We start from the raw sequence: 18,823 nt of genomic DNA, 5'->3' as shown, positions 1-18,823 counted from the left end.
AAAATTTAATAATTTTTATTTATTGTAATAAAATATATTTTCAATATACATCAATTGATTATTTTATAATTAAAAATTATATTTCAATATTTGATTTTCAATTGGATTATCGTCTCAAACAAAAAACCAATAATTTAAACATATACTCACATCAAAAACTAATTATGTTTTTTTTTTTTTAAAAAAAGTATTTATAGAATAAATATTTGTATTTTTTAAGAGATCGAAGGGATTCATTTTTATAAGATTTATTTAGTTATAATTTAAGAAATAAACAGCAACAGAAAAGGCTGAAAATATAGTAAAGGCAAGTGGGAGCTGAGCTTCTTTAATATAATATGATGTGTAGAGCTAAGATGATTTGGAGTGTCATTAAAGAGAAGGTGTGGAAAATGCGAGCAAGCAGTGTGAAATGAATTAAAAAGGTAGTTGGCTAACTAACAATAAAAACAGAAAAAATGAAGAAATGAATGCATCCATTCAAAAGCCAACATTTGGTTCATTTTAGTCAAAACCTTTCATTGAAATCTACAAGCTTTAATTAAGGAATAATTTATTTTCAGAAACACAATCTTAAACATGTTTACATGAAATTAAATCTTTTTATTGATTCCCTCGCTAAAACTCTATTTATTATAGGACAAACAAATCTTAAATATTAGATATATAGGAATAGGATGTCTGAATATTCATACCAATAACTTTAAGTCTACTTATAATGTAATTAAATTAATATATATTTTGTCATGAGGTGCGTTTAAGGTCAAAGCCTATGAAGTCTATTATTACTAAAATTCAACACACACCTCACACATACACAAAATATAATATAAATAAAAACAACGGATGGATTTGAATTTGAAATTTTTTAGATAGACTGGATGCTTGCTTTTAACCCAACTACTATGAAAATAATATACACTAGTGCTAACTCCATCTACACACGCACCAATCATTTATTTTTTCATAAAAAAATATTTTATTTATTTAATTTATATTTTTAATTTTTAAATTATAAAATAATATAATTAAATTATTTAGTAATTAAAAGTTGAAAAAGGTGATATATACTCTTGTATTACAAAAATTAATTAAGTTTTTCAAAATTTTAAAAGTTGAAGTCGTAAATCAAATGAAAATAGAGATAGAGTATAATGACTTTTTTATTTTTTTACAGAGACAAATCATGCATTTGGCTGTTATTAAATTAAGGAAATTTAACTCAATCTTCAATTTTATATTTCTTGTTTGGAATGTTTAATTTAAAAAAATAATATTTTTTTTCTAAAATTTTATATTTAACAAAACTAATGATAAAACAATTTAATTTTCATGAATTTTTATAAGAATTTATTTTGAATTAAAAAGTAAACTTTATCAAAATTATTACAATTTCACAAGAAATGATTTTATTGAAAGCTATTTACACTAAAATTATTTTATTAGTTCTTGAATTTTTTTTTTATCTTTCGTTTTTTATTTATTTTAGTTTTAAATTTATTTTTTATTTTTAATTAATAAATACTCTTTAAAAAATATTTTAATTTAATATTAACTATTAATATTTAATACATTTATAATTAATATTAATACATTTATTTATTATATTATTTTGTTAATTTTAAAAAATAATTTTTACATTTTTAATGATAAAAAATTATTTAAAATTTAAATATTAATAATGATTTTTCAATGAATTTAATAAAAATGATTGTTAATATAAAAGAGATTAACTAAATTATATTATACTTAAATTGATTCCGATCAAATGTTTTTTTTAAATAGAAATAAATTGAATTTTATTAATAGAATTTATTTATTTTTTATAAAAAATTATACCAAATAAGGAATAAAGTTATATAAAAGCAATTCAGTTATTTTAGTGAAAATATATTCATCAAATTTTTTTTTATTAGCAATTATAATTTTTTAAGAGGAGTTATAGTAAAATAGTTTTATGTTATTAATTTAGTTATATTTGATTTGATAATTAAATCAATTGAAATAATTTAAAATTAATTAATTTCTAACTTTTTATTAATAATAAATAATATCTATGATTTTTATGAATAAAAATGATTATAAATATATTTTATCAATAATTAATTAATAACATAAAAATATATGTATATTTTTTTTGTTAATTTGATTATAGTTGATAGAATATTTCCAGTCTTGGTTGGTTAGATTGGATTTTCTCTTATTTTTGTTTTTTTTATTTGATTAATAGCTTTAAAGTCATTTAAAACCTTCAAAAGTATTGTTTAATTGAATGATAAAAAATAATTTAATAATTTAAATAATGGGATTAGTTTCTTTCTATCCAGCAATTAGGACTGGTATGAGTTTTATATTGATTTTACTTTATTAAAAATAATTTTTAATGATATAATAAAGTATATTATTTATCCCTTAATCATTACAAACACTTGGATATCACAATTATAAATATTAAAATCATTAATGGACCATTGTGTAATTTTATATTATTGTAGAATCTTGAGTGAGAACCCACCATTTTCCTTTTAAATGAAAATTCCAATTTTAACGTGTCACTTTTTCATTTCATGTTATTTTTTTAAAATAATTTATTTCTTATCATTAATGATTTAAACAAATTAAGGAAAATATAATAACAGTTTTAAATCAAATATAATAAAGATTAACTAATATATTTTTATTTCTAAAAATGAAAAAAAATCAAATTATTAATTTATCAAATTACATAAACTAAATAATAATATGGCAATTTAATAAAAATTTTGCATCATAGTTGTATTAAAGTGTAAAATTTAATAAAAATGGATTTGCTATTAAATAATTTGGCTGACAATTCATCTGTGAATGTGCTAAATATTAAGAAAATTTTCTATTCTTCTTACAGTAATACAACTCTTTTATTCATAAAAATGTGGGGCTTTTTCAAAATAATTTTAATTTAAAATTTAAATTTAAATAGTTGAGCAATTTTTTTTTATAGTTGTTTACTTTCATAATATGTAATGAAAGGATTAATTTTTTCCAACTATATTTACATTTAATTAATATTCATTTAAATAAAAATTTAAAAATATTAAATGAGATAATTAATGTAAATTTAAATATTTTTAATATATGATTTATAATTTTACCATTAAAATTATATAATAAAATATGAAATATTAAATTATTCACGCTTTTGAGCAGATCAAATACCTATTATCTACAAAACCATATTTATTCTATGTTTAAAATTTATTTTCCTTAAATTTAAACAATATAATTCATTGCCCATTAGATTCATGTTTTTCTAAATATATATTTTTTAAAAAACATTAAATAATTCATCCTAATGAAATCCATATTTTTCTATAATTAACCTTTATTTTTTTAAAATTTTAAATAATCTAATTACTAGACATGAAATTTTATTTTTTAAAAAAAAATTAAAATTGTTTTTTTATCAATTATCTTAAATGGATTGTAACAAAATAGATTAAAAAATTACTTTTTTTAAAAAAAATAAGTAATAAAGAATGGTGTATAAAAATAATAATATAATAAAAGACTTAAATATGGTCAACGAAAGAAAATATGGAACGGAGTAAAGAAGGACCACTAAGAAGAATAATAAACGGGTGGGGCATTATTATTATTATTATTATTATTATTATTATTATTATTGAAAATGGAAAAAATAACTTTTTATACTGAAAATTATGTAGGTTTTTTAAAAAAATTGCATAAATACTCTTTAAAAAAATTTCAAATGCCTATCGCCTTCTTCGCCCCTCGTTGGATCCGCCCAGGATCCAATCCTAATTAATAAGAAAGAAAAGTTTCGTTCTACTAATTGGATTAATTACCTTGGAGAGATTATTAGTAACTTTTTCTTTTGGAATTTGTGGGATCTTACAAAATTTTTCTTCTTGTAATCAATAGTTTCATAAAAATTTAATTTTATAATTTCTAAGACCAATTAAAATGTCACTAATTATTTATAAATATCTAAATATCTGATCCTTCTGTCACATTCTCTCTCTGTTAAGTTGGTCCACATCGCCATACCTTCCACGCATTTTCTTGTATTTATACAACATAAATGATAAAAATAACTATAACAATACCATTAACTTTTCTTGCACCTGATGGAGATGGGCTCGCAGTTGTGTCAAATGATGCATCAGTGCTTTTATCCGTCTCCAACAGAATTCTGGTTTTCCGACTTGGTGGTTAACTTCACTGAGCTACAAAATGTCGGAGCTAGAAAATGGTGGATCACATGAAACAAAGTTCTAACCAGCAGAAAGTTTCAATGGATTGCGCCAATCTCAAGCAAAATGGTCACCTGCTTCCAAAAAACAATACAGTACTTCCCCATCATTAGTGACCCTAAAAGATGATTTGAACACTAGGGAAGGACCCTGCACTTTGTTATTTCACAAACAAATGTTAACTAGCTTAGGAACCGAAACTAAGGAAGCCAAGTAAAATTTTGTCTTCTCCTTCATTTTACTGCTCTTTCGTTTGATGAATCTCAAGTTGAAGTTTGATCATTAACGATTTTTTTTTTTTTTAAATGAAGGACATTATTGACTTTTAAAAATGAAGGACATTATTGTTTCAATTAATTCCATTATAACCCATTGACTTAATTTTTAGATCTTGATTAGATTAATCTTTTAAATTTTATTTCAAAAATTAATTAAAACAATATAATTAACTAGGACTCGATTGGATTAAAAACGAATGCCCATGAGGGATAAAGGCCATCCAACTATCTTACAAAAATAAATAATAAAAAGGAAAGAAAAGCAAATCTAATGCAAGATGAGGAGTGAGCTTATGGATCAAACAAAAATTGCAAATTGCAATGATTGGATACTTAGGGTGCAAAAATAACACTAACAAGAATTAGATGCTTTGCGTCAAAGCACCAAAATCTAAAATTCTTTGCCTTCCCACAAGGAATTAGCATTTGCAATTGCCTCCCCTTCCTCCCAGAATCTTCAAATACACTTTTTCTATTAAGAAAAAGAAAAAAATTTCCCTTATTATTAATGTACAGGAAACAAAATTCATAATCGTCCAATAAATAATCGATCTCAGCCTCCCCCTGAAGTGCAGTGTAAGCCAACAAAAGCATCACCAAATTCTCTCTCTATCACTCTCTCTCTCTCTCTCTCTTCTCTGGAAGAAACTTCACCATCAATGGCGTAAAGCATCACCAATACCCTTGCGTGCCGGAAACCATTGATAGCAAATAAACTAATCCATATTGATATTCATGATAAACAACATTAGTCTTTTCTGGGTTGCTGCTAATATTGCTGTTGTAGGTAGTGCAGTGGCCAGAAGTTGAGAAAACGAGGAGGTGGAGGATTTTGAGGGTTGGGTTTTGGTTTTTTGTTTCTGGGTTTATGTTTATGAGGAGTGAAGATAAGGAGACTTGTCAACCTGGGAAAGGCAGGTGCTTATTTGCTGGACGGGAGGATATTCGATTGCATCCATGAAATCACTGCGGCTCTCGCTTTCGCTAGGATGAGCGATTCAGCTTATAAAGTTGAAACCACTTCGCGTCTTGCTCAATGGAGAATAGAGAATCTTGCTTCCTGTACCTACCGGAAATCCGATCCTTTCAAGATGGGCAAGTGGAATTGGTTAGATTATTTTCTATTATTTCCTTTCCTTTTCTCGACGTTTTCATTTCACCTTTTTGTTTAATTGATTTCCTTGCCTTTTTACGCATTGAGTTACATTTTATATGATGTTGATGAGAATTACCCACTAATCATTTTGATTTCATCCAACACATTTGCTCAATTTCAACCTGAAAATTTTTCCTTTTTGGTCCTGGGAAGTGGAATTTCAGTACAGGGAGTCCTAGAAATGCATATTTATATAGCAGATATTTTAGATTTTCGATGAGCGTTTAATTGTTAGACTGCAACTCTGGATAAGATATGAGATATGGCCTCCAGCAGAGAAGGGATGGTCATATGTTCCTATTCTGATCCTTTGTTTGGCTGCTAATAAATTTTCTTTCTAAAGCAATAATAGTTAAATAGCCCTAAGTTTTGTACTGTTACTGTAAATTTAACACAAGCTGAATTTACTATATTTGTGTGGATTGAAGGCATTTGTCAGTGGAGAAGAACAGGGTATTACTTGTTAAGTTGTACCCAGAGATATCAAACCTTACTAGAGACAATCCCCCAATTGCATCATACAATATTCGAGTTGTTTGTTCTGCTGGAGATCGCAAGGCCTTGACTCATCCAGGTAATTGGCAGAAGCATATATGTATACGTTATTTCTTTTTTCCTAGAAGTTGGAGAATGCTCACTTTGCTTCTGATTGTTTATTCTATGTTTTGATGTAAGAGCCGGTACAAAGTGCAAAAATTGATAAATTAGGAAAGAACATCTTTTATGTATTAAGTTATAAAATCAATTACCAACCCAGAAAAGTTAAGATTGAATTGCGAGTAAAAATCCAAACCAAAATTGGGCTTACCTACTATTCTAGGATTGCCTATGTCTGTTTATGTCCTTTGGTGAGAGTGCACTGATAAATTTCTCTTTGGAGTAACTTTGTGTTTAGGAAAGATAAGTGATATCTTAACGAAGAATATAATTTACATGTGGAGAAATGAAGACTGTTTAGGTTGAAAATTTCTTTTATAGGTTTCTTGATGCCTCTTCAAAGCAAATTTCTTGTATGCTTGTCATTTCTTGAAAAGTCAAGTAAGATGCTCAATTCTCTTTTTTCTGTTTAGTGATGCTATGTTTACTATGCCTGCAGAGATAACAGACAGGCAGCTCAAGAATAGCGACGATTTTGTTTGGCAAATTGAAGTTCCATTGACTGGGAAATTCATCATTGACGTTGAGTTTCTTGATTTAAAAACTACATCTCCAGAGGTATGTGCCTACTCCCACCTTGGTTCTCTAGCTTTAAGCCAATTGAAAGAATAATTCTCTTTGCCGTGATACTCTTGTTTCTTAAGGCTTTATCCAGTCGCGTGCTTCTTTTGCGCTATTTGACTTCTGCGTTTTGCAGACGTTCAATATAGCAGTTTCTAAAAGTGAAAAAAAGTTTTCTTTCTAATGAGAACATGATACTTATCAGGCATACTTCTTTATTTTACATTGGTTCTTTAAAGTTTTGCAGAAAGTATCTTTAAGTTTAACCAAAATTAGCCAAAGTTTGACTGCTTGCCATTATAGAAAACCCAATTGGTGTATTATTTTTTATCGCTTGGGAATCTAGCCCTGTTGAAATCTAATGTAGAAAGAAGGGTTCTTTACCTATATCTTAACAAATGTGGTTTGCTATGCAATGTCTAGGGTGGAGAACCTTGTTCCATATGGGCTGAAGGATCTGCGAAAAAGCAATCAAATGCAACTGCTCTTGTATCCCTTGGTCGAATGTTGACAGAAAGCATCCATACAGACATTACAATTAATGCTTCAGATGGAAGCATTGGAGCCCATCGTGCTGTCCTCGCTGCAAGATCACCTGTTTTCCAAAGCATGTTTGCTCATGACTTGAAAGAGAAGGAACTGTCTACCATAAATATATGTGATATGTCAATTGAAGCTTGCCAGGCTTTTCTCAATTACATTTATGGAAACATCCAACATGAAGAATTCCTGGTCCACCGTTTAGCACTTCTCCAAGCAGCAGATAAATACGATATCGTGGACTTGAAAGAGGCATGCCATGAGAGTCTACTGGAGGATATAGATACGAAGAATGTACTTGAGAGGCTGCAAAGTGCATCCCTGTATCAGTTACCGAAACTGAAGATAAGCTGCATGCAGTATCTTGTCAAGTTTGGTAAGATATATGATATTCGAGATGATTTCAATGTCTTCATGCAATGTGCAGATAGGGATCTGATAGCTGAAGTTTTCAATGAAGTTTTAGGTGCCTGGAAAGGATTTTAAGACTCTGGCCATATCTGAAAAAGAAAGCGTGTTAAGTTGTTGTTTATTAACACTTCCACAAAGTGGGTGGTTTAGAAGGAATTAGTATGCATCAAGTTAATTCTTTGATTTGAAGGAATATGCTTTCTTCATGTATATACATATTGGATTTCAGAACACAGACATGCTATCTTCGTTAAATGATGATCCTGTATTCATGAATGCTCGATTGCATGAAATGTAAATGGATTTGTTATTTGAATTTTTCTTTTAAGAAGATTATTGAGTTTGTATTTCAGAAGCAGATGGTGTTTGAATGGTCAGACATGAACATCAACTCAAATTTGGCTTGTAAGAAATTAATGATACAAATAAATAATATAATACAATAAAGAGTTGGTGTCCGGTCAGTTTCAAATTATCCATACATTGCTGTGACCATTGATATCATCGGAACGTCGGTATGATTACAGCACTGGCGTATTCAAGCATTAATCATGTTAGGTATCAAATTAGTTGATTGGCCTGCCAACCTAATTCTGCTTAATGTTATACAGTGATCCAACAGTAGGATTCAGAAGAATTAACTAAGCTGAGTACAAAACTCAAATTGCAGATTTACCCTCTTCTCATTTTTTTGTTAATATTGTAACAAAAAAAGAAAATAATTTCACTGGAAAAATTTTCATAATATAAATTAATTTTCGCAGAGTAATACGAAACAGAGTCTTAAAGTTAGAAGGATCTGACAGCAATACTTGTAGTGTAGCATTCAGAAGGTAAAAAATATATAAGCAGAATTTTATTTGGATTCAGAAGCTACAATGAGACTATCCCCATCAAAGAGGAAATTTTCATGGAATTCTTGTCTCATATTCTATGCTATCTGCAGGAAAAAGCTTCAAATAAATTACTAAATGAGAATATTTCAACTTAGAAAGGCTTCTTCATGATAACCAAGAACAAAAACAACTCACCTTTGGAGCTTTTACATTGATGGTGAAGCAGAAATCCCAGTTCATTCTATGAACTCATTGAAGATGAAATTTCAGTTGCGAAAATCAATGTTTATGCAATTGCTGGAAGTAGATTCCTTCCGAATATGTTGAGGGAATATTATTAGCATCTTTTTTGAGTTGGGCTGTCTGCAGGATTAGGAAAAGCCCAACACATTTATGTCCTGCTGGCTCTGCTCCTGATTGCACAACTTATTTATTTTTAATAACGTATTTTACTATTTATTATTTTATATTTTAGATTTCAAAATTAAAATATAAAAAGTTCATTTTCATTGCTTGTGTAGGTGTTGTTTAAGTGATTTTCTTCCACTAGAGGAAGAGTGGAGTTATCTGCACTTTTATATCAAATCTATATAAATCGTTTATATCTTAAACATATAATATTTGTTTGATCTATTACATAATTTTTTATTTATACATATTTTCATATAAAACATGTAATGGACTAAGGTTGTGAAAAAAAAAAAAAAAAAGGAATTAATGGAAAATTCAAATATAAGACAGTCCATGCCTTAGACATCATACTTGAGAAACTAGAGCACCTCACTATCAGGATTCAAGAGAAGATGTATTCCTAACCAGCCCTAGGCATGGGCAAACTGGAATCCTACGTTTTGTAAGCTTCACGACTCCAAAGGATTTGGGTTTAACAGTTTGAAAATCGTTAGTTAGAAGTGGTCTCAACTCAATTTTGATTCCACTTCTGTTTTTGGTTCAAAATTTTTAAAACTCTAATAACTTTATATTTTTTAGTACATTTTTTTATCGACAATTTTTAGTTATTTTATTAAGTTTCATGATTTATATATTTATTAGCATTTTTGCTTTAATATTATAAATAAAAGCATTTTGGTTAAATTATACATTAATTTTTAAAATTTTTAGTATAATTAATAAATCAGTTCTAATATTTTTAAAATAAAAAATTTAAATCTTTTATAATCAGTCCGCTTAAATTAGAACTCTTTCCATTTATAATTTTATTAATTAAATATTTCAAATATCTATCATGTCCTTGATAATATTTAAATCTCTGTCAAAGTGGATGACATATTTTATATTGCATGAATTACACTTTAGTTTTTGAGTTTTAGCGTAATTAATAGATCAATTATTGTGTTTTTAAATTCAAATCCTTAAATCTCTCTATATCCAGTCCATTCAAAACTATAATTTATTTATTTTTATCTATTATAAATATTAGTTTAAAACTAATAGATGGTTAAATTTTTTAAAAGTCCACTTGTTTAAAGACTACTTGCTATTACTTAAAAATGGTTAAAGCCATAAATATTTTTTAAAAATTTTGAAGTTATCAAGTTTAATATATAGAAATTGGATAGCAAAATTGTTAAAAAAAATTTATTGAATGTGATAATTTGGACAAAAATAATAGGGATTTAAGTGCTATTTTAAATAAAAAAAAATAAGGATCAAAGTATTTAAATTTAAATAGATTAGTCTTTTTAATATTTTCAATTTAAAACGAGAATAATAAAGATATTTTTATGCTTTTAATGGTAAGACATCAATGAAAGGATTACAGTTTAAGCGAAATAATTGTAAATTTCTTTAAGCGAAATAATTGTAAAGAAATTTATTCAATTTTAAAAATATAGAAATCGATCTATTAATAATATTAAAACTCAAAAAGTGAAATATAATTTATCCAATATTTTTCTTACATTTTTAATGATATAAAATAAATAGAGAATTGAAGTTTGGACGGATTGTATTTAGGTGTTTATTTTAAAAATATAAAAGTTATTCATTAATTATGTTAAAATTTAGAAATTAAATTATAATTTATCAAATTATTTATCTATAATCTATATTTATATAAAATTAGAGTAAAAAAAATATATGGATGGCCTAAAATGTCCTTACATTTTAAATTATTTACAATAGTATTTAATTTTTAAAATATTTAATAATTTTATTTTTAAAATAGATGATAATTCTATTATTTAATTTAATTTTATAGTTAGTTAAGAAAATTACAAAAGATATATAAGATATAATAAAATAAAATTTTTTGGATGAGGATATAACTTAGGTGATAATTTTATTATTTAAATTAATTTTAAATTTTGCTAAAAAATCTAAAATAAAGTTAAAAAATCAGATTAAATTTCAAAATAAAGATTATGAAAATAATATATTCAAATATTAGAAAGATTATTAAAATAATAATTTTATATTCTTAAGTATAAATTATAAATAATAAATTCAAATTTAATATAATTGATATTAAAATATTATTGAAATAAAAATTTAAAATAATGTATTATACTATTAAAATAGAAAAGTTTATTTTAATTACAATAAATAATTAAATTTAATTTATTATTAAAATTAATTTATTATAGAGGATAATTATTTAAATTGATATTAGAGTTTATATATATTTAAAAAGTTTATAATTCTATTTATACTTAATTTATTACAATTGCAAAATACCGTTAAAGTCTAGTTTAATTATAATAAATAATTAAACTTATTTAGCTATTAAAATTAATTTATTTGTATTTTAATTATTTAAATTGATATTAGAGTTTGTATAAAATTAAAAATTAAAATTTATAGTTGTATTTGTATTTAAATTTTATTTTATTATAATAAAACTAAAATTTTATTAAATTAATAATAAGAAAAAGACTTTTTTTTTTGAATCAATCCCTCTCTTATTAATCAAGCATATGTAGAAAAATATTTAATCAAATCATATTTATACTAAATCGAGTCATAGATTTTTTAAAAATATTCCTTCTAAAATTTGAAGTGTTAAGTTAAAATCTTGAAAAAATACTATAGTCTAAAACATTACATAAAATATTAGAAGACATATGTCTGATGAGACTAACATGTAATCTAACTCTCCACAGTGAGTGTCTAAATTAGTTTGTCGTCTAATTCAAAATAAAAAGTTTATCGTCTAATTCAAAATAAAAATTGAAAAAGATTCTTGAATTAATAAAAATTTATAATCATTTATAATTTACCTAAATTCTAACCGGTTCTCATAAATTAAAAAAATAATATTTATAGTAACTTTTTTATTAGATTCTACATACACATTTGTGAGATAATTATTTTGAATTGAAAAAAAAAGATTCTACAAATTAAGGTTTTTGTAAATTTAATGAGAAAATTAGACCCTTAATGCTCTAGCATCAATATTATATTTTAGCGTGCCTTATGTAGGAGAATTTCAATTTTTAATAACAGGTTCCTGAAAGTATATATTTTTCCAATCACCTAAAATTTGAAAACCGATGATACAATCTCATATGCATTAGATATTTTATTTTTTATAGTAATTAATTCTGTCCAGATCAGATACTCTAAAGAACCGCACAAAAGTTTTTCATAATGTTCTGATCAATAAATTTTCTGCAAATAAACTTTCACATTATTATACCTACTCGAATTACCAGTGACTCCAAAATATCATTTTAGTAAACTAACATTTAGGAAGTACATTATTTATAAAATAAGATGTATAAAAAATTAATTTTTAAATTTATAATACTGATTTAAAAATTTTATATTAAAACCTAATAATAAGAAATTATGCGCAAAAATTTTTTTTTATCAATATACCAATTCAATTTAAATTAAAAGAGGTAAATTAATAATTTCATTTTTCAAATAAAATATATTGATTATATTAAATATTATGATATGATTAATTTAATATTAATTATTTTAATTGATATATTTATAAAAAAAATTAAATTGAGGTGAATAAATACATAATTTCCTTAAATATACATTGATCTTTTATGTCCTTTATGAAATTCTATTTTAGTTTTAGTAATAATACTAGTTATTCTAAATCAAATTTTATGTATGATATTTTTCCATTTTTTTTACAATAAATAATTATTTAGTTTATTTTGATATTTTTCTTTAGTTTCCTTCTTTTCTCTCTCTTAAATTTGTTGTTTAACTTTCATTGTAATGTATAAACTTTATGTACATATGGGGATTTTGTCTATGTACTTTTTAGCTATGATTTTTTTTAATTAAATAAGCTGTTTAATATGAAATAATTATAATATTGGAGGTTAAAATAAAATTTCATTTACATTCATAGATTTAGTTTGGTTGCATCTGAGTAAATATGAGATATTTGAGATTCTTACTCTCAAACACCAATTCTCATTTTAAAAAAAAAAATTTATGTGTTTGCATTAATTATTTTTTTTTAAGGGCAATTTGACCATGTAATGGTTCATTGTCTGCAGAATCCCTAAAATTTGGTAATTTGTTCATAATCCAATGATAATACTGATTCTCCGAGATTCTATCAACTTATCATTTCTGTTCGTTACATTGATTTTCAAATCAAGAGAGAAACTCTGCCTATGATTACCTAGTAGTTTCTTTTTTCATTTCTTTACTTTTAATAAAAAATAGAAAGAAAATTTAAGACTTACAACTATCAACTTTTTATTATATTATTTTATTAAGATTAAATTATTTATAAAATTAATCTGACTTCTTTTTTATCGCATCAAAATTAAATATTCTCCTCAAATGATTTTCAAAATACACTTTTTTCATGTCAATTTTGTACATTTAGAATAAATAATATATATTTTTTTAAACAATCAAACCTCAAAAGTTTATATATTATCAGTATCGTCCACATAGGAAATAGACAGTTTTTTTTTACCCTTTGATTTTGCAAAGAAGGGCAAATAGGAACATTCCCACCACCCATAGGCTAACTGCAAGAATCCCGCAAGTATTGAATGGAGAATTTTTAAAATTCTGTTTCAAAAAATCACAAATATTTCCTAAAAGCATTGATCTGAGAATGGAAGCAAGCCTTAGTTGTCGGTTATCACAAACTGGAAGCAATCTTGCTCATTAAAACCGCCAAATTCAGAGTATAAAACAGGGTAAAAGCGCAGGCCCTTTGCACAATTTTTTTTTTTTTTGGTTTCTTTCTCTCCTTTATACAAAGCAGTAGTTGTAGGAGTAGCAGCAATATTATTAAGAGTTTGAGAGATAAAGTTCAAAGTTAAAGCAATGAGTCTTTCGATCATCTCTCCTTTATTTCTATCTGCCTTTCTCTTTTTCTCTCTTTTGCATCCACCAACTTTTGCCATTGAAAAGGTAAGCATTTTTCCCCACTTTCTCTTTTCATTCTTTTGTTAATTTTCTTTATTCCAATGATTTTTAGGGCCAAAACTTGATGTGGGTTTTGGATACATTCTTCAAATTCTCCTTTGTTGATTAGTGATTTCTCTTATCCAGTCTTATATAGTGTATTTGGGATCACATTCACATGGTTCAGAGGCTAAATTGTCTGATTTCAAGCGTGTCAAGAATTCTCATTATGAATTGCTTGGATCGTTCACCAAAAGGTTTGTTAATATATGAATTTCGCTCAAGTGGATCATTTTGATATATCAGAATAAACAAGCTTTTTTGCAGCAAGGAGAAGGCTAGGGAGAAAATTTTTTACTCTTACACTAAGAACATCAATGGCTTTGCGGCTATGCTCGAAGACGATGAAGCAGCAGAACTTGCAAGTAAGCTTGTTCTTCTATGCTTCATTAATTGATCAATCACAAATCACAATACCCATAAGAAGAATGAGAGTGGTGTATTTCTCTGTTTTATCAATGGCTGAATCTGAATTCATGAACAATATATGAATGCAGAGCATCCAGACGTAATATCTGTGTTCTTGAACAAAGGAAAAAGGCTTCATACAACTCATTCCTGGAGTTTTCTAGGATTAGAAAGAGATGGAGAAATTCCTTTGGGCTCAATTTGGTACAAATCAAAGTTTGGTAAAGATGTAGTTGTTGGTAACCTTGACACTGGTGAGTTTTATTTATGTCTTTCAATTTCTTAGAAAATGATTGGATGATTTGCATGAGATTTGAGTCTTTGTTTGACCCCATTTCTTGATTTCATTTGACCACTATGTAGTTAAATTTTAGGTAATGTATAAAATAGTTGACATAATTTAAATTTATTTTTTTATAATAAAATAATTTTTTAATTTTAACAATTTAATATTTATAGTTTTAAATTAGTCTAACTTCTTCATTAATTATTTTTAAATAAAATAAATTAATGAAACGTAAAATGTGACGATGGAAATGTAGAGGGTTTTTTTTTTGTTTTTTTTTTATAGATTTTGAAACTTTCAAACACTTTACTCCCATGAAGAAAACCTTCTTTAAATTAAATTCCCCACTGTAAAGCTTACATTTTATCTCTAAATGCAGTATTATCAGCCAAGAAAAATAATTTTTTTTTTTAAAAAAAAACACTGCTGTTTATACACAACGTTAGTAAATTTCAGACGTTATTACTTTACATTAAATTATATATTAATTAACCAATAAAGGAAATTCTCGAGATTTTGAATTTAAATTATAGTTGAATATATATTATTAATTAAAAAATTTGGAAGGATAAAGCTATTTAGCAATTGGGTTTGTTTCTTCATTAGATTTACTTACTGAAAAATAATAAAAGACCCTCACTATCGGTAATTTAGTATTTATTTCAAAGTAAGATTTAGTTAATTAAATTAAATTATTCATTTTTGATTAATCAGTATTTTATTATTTGATTTTAAAACATTATATGAAACCAATTAAAATTTTACTTTTACAAAAATTTTGTAATTAATGTTTGTAAATGGAAAAAGATACCAAAGTTGATGGACGCGAATCTTGGGATGCAAATTTTACAAAAATTTTATTTTTAATAGGTGTATGGCCCGAGTCTAAGAGCTTTAGTGATGAGGGAATGGGTCCAATCCCATCCCATTGGCGAGGAATCTGTCAGCGTGACACCTCTGGCTTTTGTTGCAACAGGTTCCTTTAATTTTCTATTTTCTTCCCATCTATCCATTTACAAATTTCTTACTATTTATGCAATATATTTATTTTAATGAAATTACTTAAATAGATTTTTATCAAAGTTGATAAATTATATTTGTCTAGAAAATTATGTTGGCAACTTGCTTTAGATCTGGTTAATTTAAGGGTTCTGATCAGTTTTTAGAATTTCTAAAAGATGAATTATCAAAATTTATTTCTTTTAAATTTAACAATCTCTGCAAATAGATTCAAATAATATGACTATTATCGGTTATTAAAATAATTAATATTCTTCTACATAATATTTTAAAGGTTTGCCATATTTGACAAAATCTAAAAAGCTGAAATTGATGTGAAAATGATTTTGATAGGTATGATTAAAATATTTTCATTTAAGAATTATATATAATTTTTAATAATTTTGCATATATCATAACTGAATATTCAATTTTTTAAATTTTCAATATTTAATCTAACTGTTATTAAATTCCTTTTCTCCAAAGCTAATCCACAATACTAAATCGGAAAAGAACCAACTGAAGCTAAAATAATTCCAAGGGATATTACCAGGAAATTATTAATTTAATTTAATTTAATTTGTGGTGCTCAGAAAACTAATTGGGGCAAGGTACTTCAACAAAGGTTACGCAGCGTTTGCTGGTCCTCTTAACTCCACTTACAACACCACACGGGACAAAGCAGGGCATGGAACTCATACCCTGTCAACAGCAGGTGGAAACTTTGTTCCAAAAGCTAATGTTTTTGGAAATGGAAATGGAACAGTAAAAGGTGGATCCCCAAATGCCCGTGTAGCTGCTTATAAGGTGTGTTGGCCGCCGATTAATGGCAGCGGTGAGTGCTTTGATGCTGATATTATGGCTGCTTTTGATGCTGCAATAAGTGATGGAGTTAATGTCCTCTCTGTTTCGCTTGGTGGTGATCCTGCTGATTTCTTTGAGGATTCTATCGCAATTGGTTCCTTCCATGCTTCAAAGAAAGGCATTGTGGTGGTTGCCTCCGCTGGCAATTCTGGACCAGCCCCAGGCACTGTATCGAACGTGGCTCCTTGGATGATTACTGTTGGTGCTAGCACAACGGACCGTGAGTTCACAAACTACGTTGGACTTGGCAACAGGAGGCATCTCAAGGTATTCTTTACATCACAAGTTGTGTTCTATATCAAATCTCAATATGACTGACCATTTTGTTTTCTTTAATTTATAGGGTACAAGTCTTTCAGAAAAGGGCTTGCCGGCTGCAAAGTTCTATTCCCTGATCAGTGGTGAACATGCGAAGGCTCCTAATAGTTCTGCTGTAGATGCGTGAGTAAAATTTTCTGACATTCTATTTCAAGTAGATGTGTGGTGTTTCTTAAATTGAACAAATGAAATTTGCAGTTCTCTTTGTAAGCCTGGAGCACTTGATCCCAGAAAGGCTAAAGGAAAAATATTAGTGTGCCTTAGAGGGGAAAATGGTAGAGTGAACAAGGGAGAACAGGCTCTTCTTGCAGGCGCTGTTGGGATGATTTTGGCTAATGATGAAAATTCTGGAAATGAAATTATAGCTGATGCTCATGTGCTTCCTGCCTCACACATCAATTTCACTGATGGTGAAGCTTTGTATGCCTACATCAATTCTAGCAGGTAACACTGGCATTACCAAGCACTTTATGAATCTTTCAAGAGTTATTGGTAGATACTGGCTCATATTTTATATGTAGCAGGGTTCCTGTGGCATTCATGACTCATGTAAAGACAAAATTAGAAACAAAGCCGGCTCCGTTTATGGCTGCTTTCTCATCAAGGGGACCTAATTCCATTGCATCTTCTATCCTCAAAGTCTGTTTCGTATTTCTTGTAGTTAGTTTTCTGCAGCTTTCACAACCTATATCTAAACCTCTCTTATGACTTGTTTTACATGCTTATTTCAGCCTGATATCACTGCTCCCGGAGTTAGTATAATTGCTTCTTACAGTTTAGCAGTAAGCCCAACTGGAGAAGATTTTGACAAGCGCAGGATTTCCTTCAACACAGAATCTGGTACTTCAATGTCTTGCCCTCATGTTTCTGGTGTTGTTGGCCTTCTCAAAACACTCCATCCAGATTGGAGCCCTGCTTCTATCAGATCTGCAATCATGACAACAGGTGTTCCCTGATTAAATTTAGCTGAATCACAGCCCCTAAGCTAGATTAACTTGAATTATTTTTGCATGAAATTTTGATGGATATGCATGGGTTTAGGCTTAACTCATTTATTTCATCATATGCAGCAAGAACAAGAGCTAACAACATGAACCCAATTCTAGATTCATCTACCAATCTTAAGGCAACTCCATTTGACTATGGAGCAGGACACATACGTCCAAACAGAGCAATGGATCCAGGGCTAGTGTATGACTTGACAGAAAATGATTACTTGAACTTTTTATGTGCCCAAGGGTATAACCAAAGCCAAATCAAGATATTCTCAGGGAAGCCATACCCATGTCCCAAGTCCTTCAGCTTGGAAGAATTCAACTACCCTTCAATCACAGTTCCTAATCTCAATGGTCATGTAACAGTGACTCGAAGAGTGAGGAATGTTGGACCTCCTGGAGAATACTTGGCTTATGTGAAGTCACCGCCAGGAGTTACAGTTCTGGTTCAACCTAAGAGCTTGAAGTTTAAGAGAATTGGTGAAGAGAAGACATTTAAGGTTACACTGAAAAATGTTACAGAAAATGAGCCCAGAGATTATGTATTTGGAACATTGGTATGGACGGATCGAAAGCACTATGTGAGAAGTGCTCTGGTGGTGAGGAATTACTAGCTAGATTTGTTCATTTTAAGTTCTATTTTAGTTACTACAGCACTCAATTTGAGTGCACAAATCAAATGCAGCATTTGTTGGATGATCATCTTAATTCTTTTTAATGAAAATCTAAGATGTATTTTTTTTTTTAGAAACACAAAGTAATTCATTTAATCATCAAGTTACATTAGATGCAAATATAAAGGATAAAGACATTGAAAGGTCCTCTACGCAAACCTGAATGTCC

General features: G+C 27.5%; 2 protein-coding genes and 1 long non-coding RNA gene across 3 annotated transcripts; 2 read left to right on the top strand and 1 right to left on the bottom strand.

The window, feature by feature from the left end:
* The first annotated feature begins 4,908 nt into the window (after positions 1-4,908).
* LOC110615260 (BTB/POZ domain-containing protein At1g55760) lies at positions 4,909-8,185 on the top strand. Its single transcript, XM_021757055.2, has 4 exons — positions 4,909-5,639; positions 6,116-6,261; positions 6,784-6,902; positions 7,329-8,185. Exons 1-4 carry the CDS (start codon positions 5,521-5,523, stop codon positions 7,929-7,931), a joined length of 987 nt encoding a protein of 328 aa, XP_021612747.1. The 5' UTR covers positions 4,909-5,520; the 3' UTR covers positions 7,932-8,185.
* A 471-nt stretch (positions 8,186-8,656) lies between these two features.
* LOC110615262 lies at positions 8,657-9,110 on the bottom strand. The gene is made up of 2 exons (XR_002487931.2): positions 8,888-9,110; positions 8,657-8,796 (listed from the first exon to the last, which is right to left on the bottom strand). It is a non-coding gene; the product is annotated as an uncharacterized LOC110615262 (long non-coding RNA).
* A 4,581-nt stretch (positions 9,111-13,691) lies between these two features.
* LOC110614928 (subtilisin-like protease SBT5.4) lies at positions 13,692-18,736 on the top strand. The gene is made up of 11 exons (XM_021756618.2): positions 13,692-14,056; positions 14,198-14,307; positions 14,378-14,475; positions 14,608-14,772; positions 15,675-15,780; positions 16,397-16,934; positions 17,011-17,108; positions 17,184-17,429; positions 17,510-17,624; positions 17,717-17,930; positions 18,056-18,736. The coding sequence occupies exons 1-11, from the start codon at positions 13,970-13,972 to the stop codon at positions 18,592-18,594; spliced, it is 2,316 nt and encodes a 771-aa protein (XP_021612310.1). The 5' UTR covers positions 13,692-13,969; the 3' UTR covers positions 18,595-18,736.
* Positions 18,737-18,823: the final 87 nt, after the last annotated feature.

Source organism: Manihot esculenta, chromosome 5, assembly GCF_001659605.2.
Source record: "Manihot esculenta cultivar AM560-2 chromosome 5, M.esculenta_v8, whole genome shotgun sequence".
NCBI lineage: Eukaryota > Viridiplantae > Streptophyta > Magnoliopsida > Malpighiales > Euphorbiaceae > Manihot > Manihot esculenta.
The sequence above is the reverse complement of the archived record's forward strand: the minus strand, read 5'-3'. Positions and strand labels throughout refer to the sequence as shown.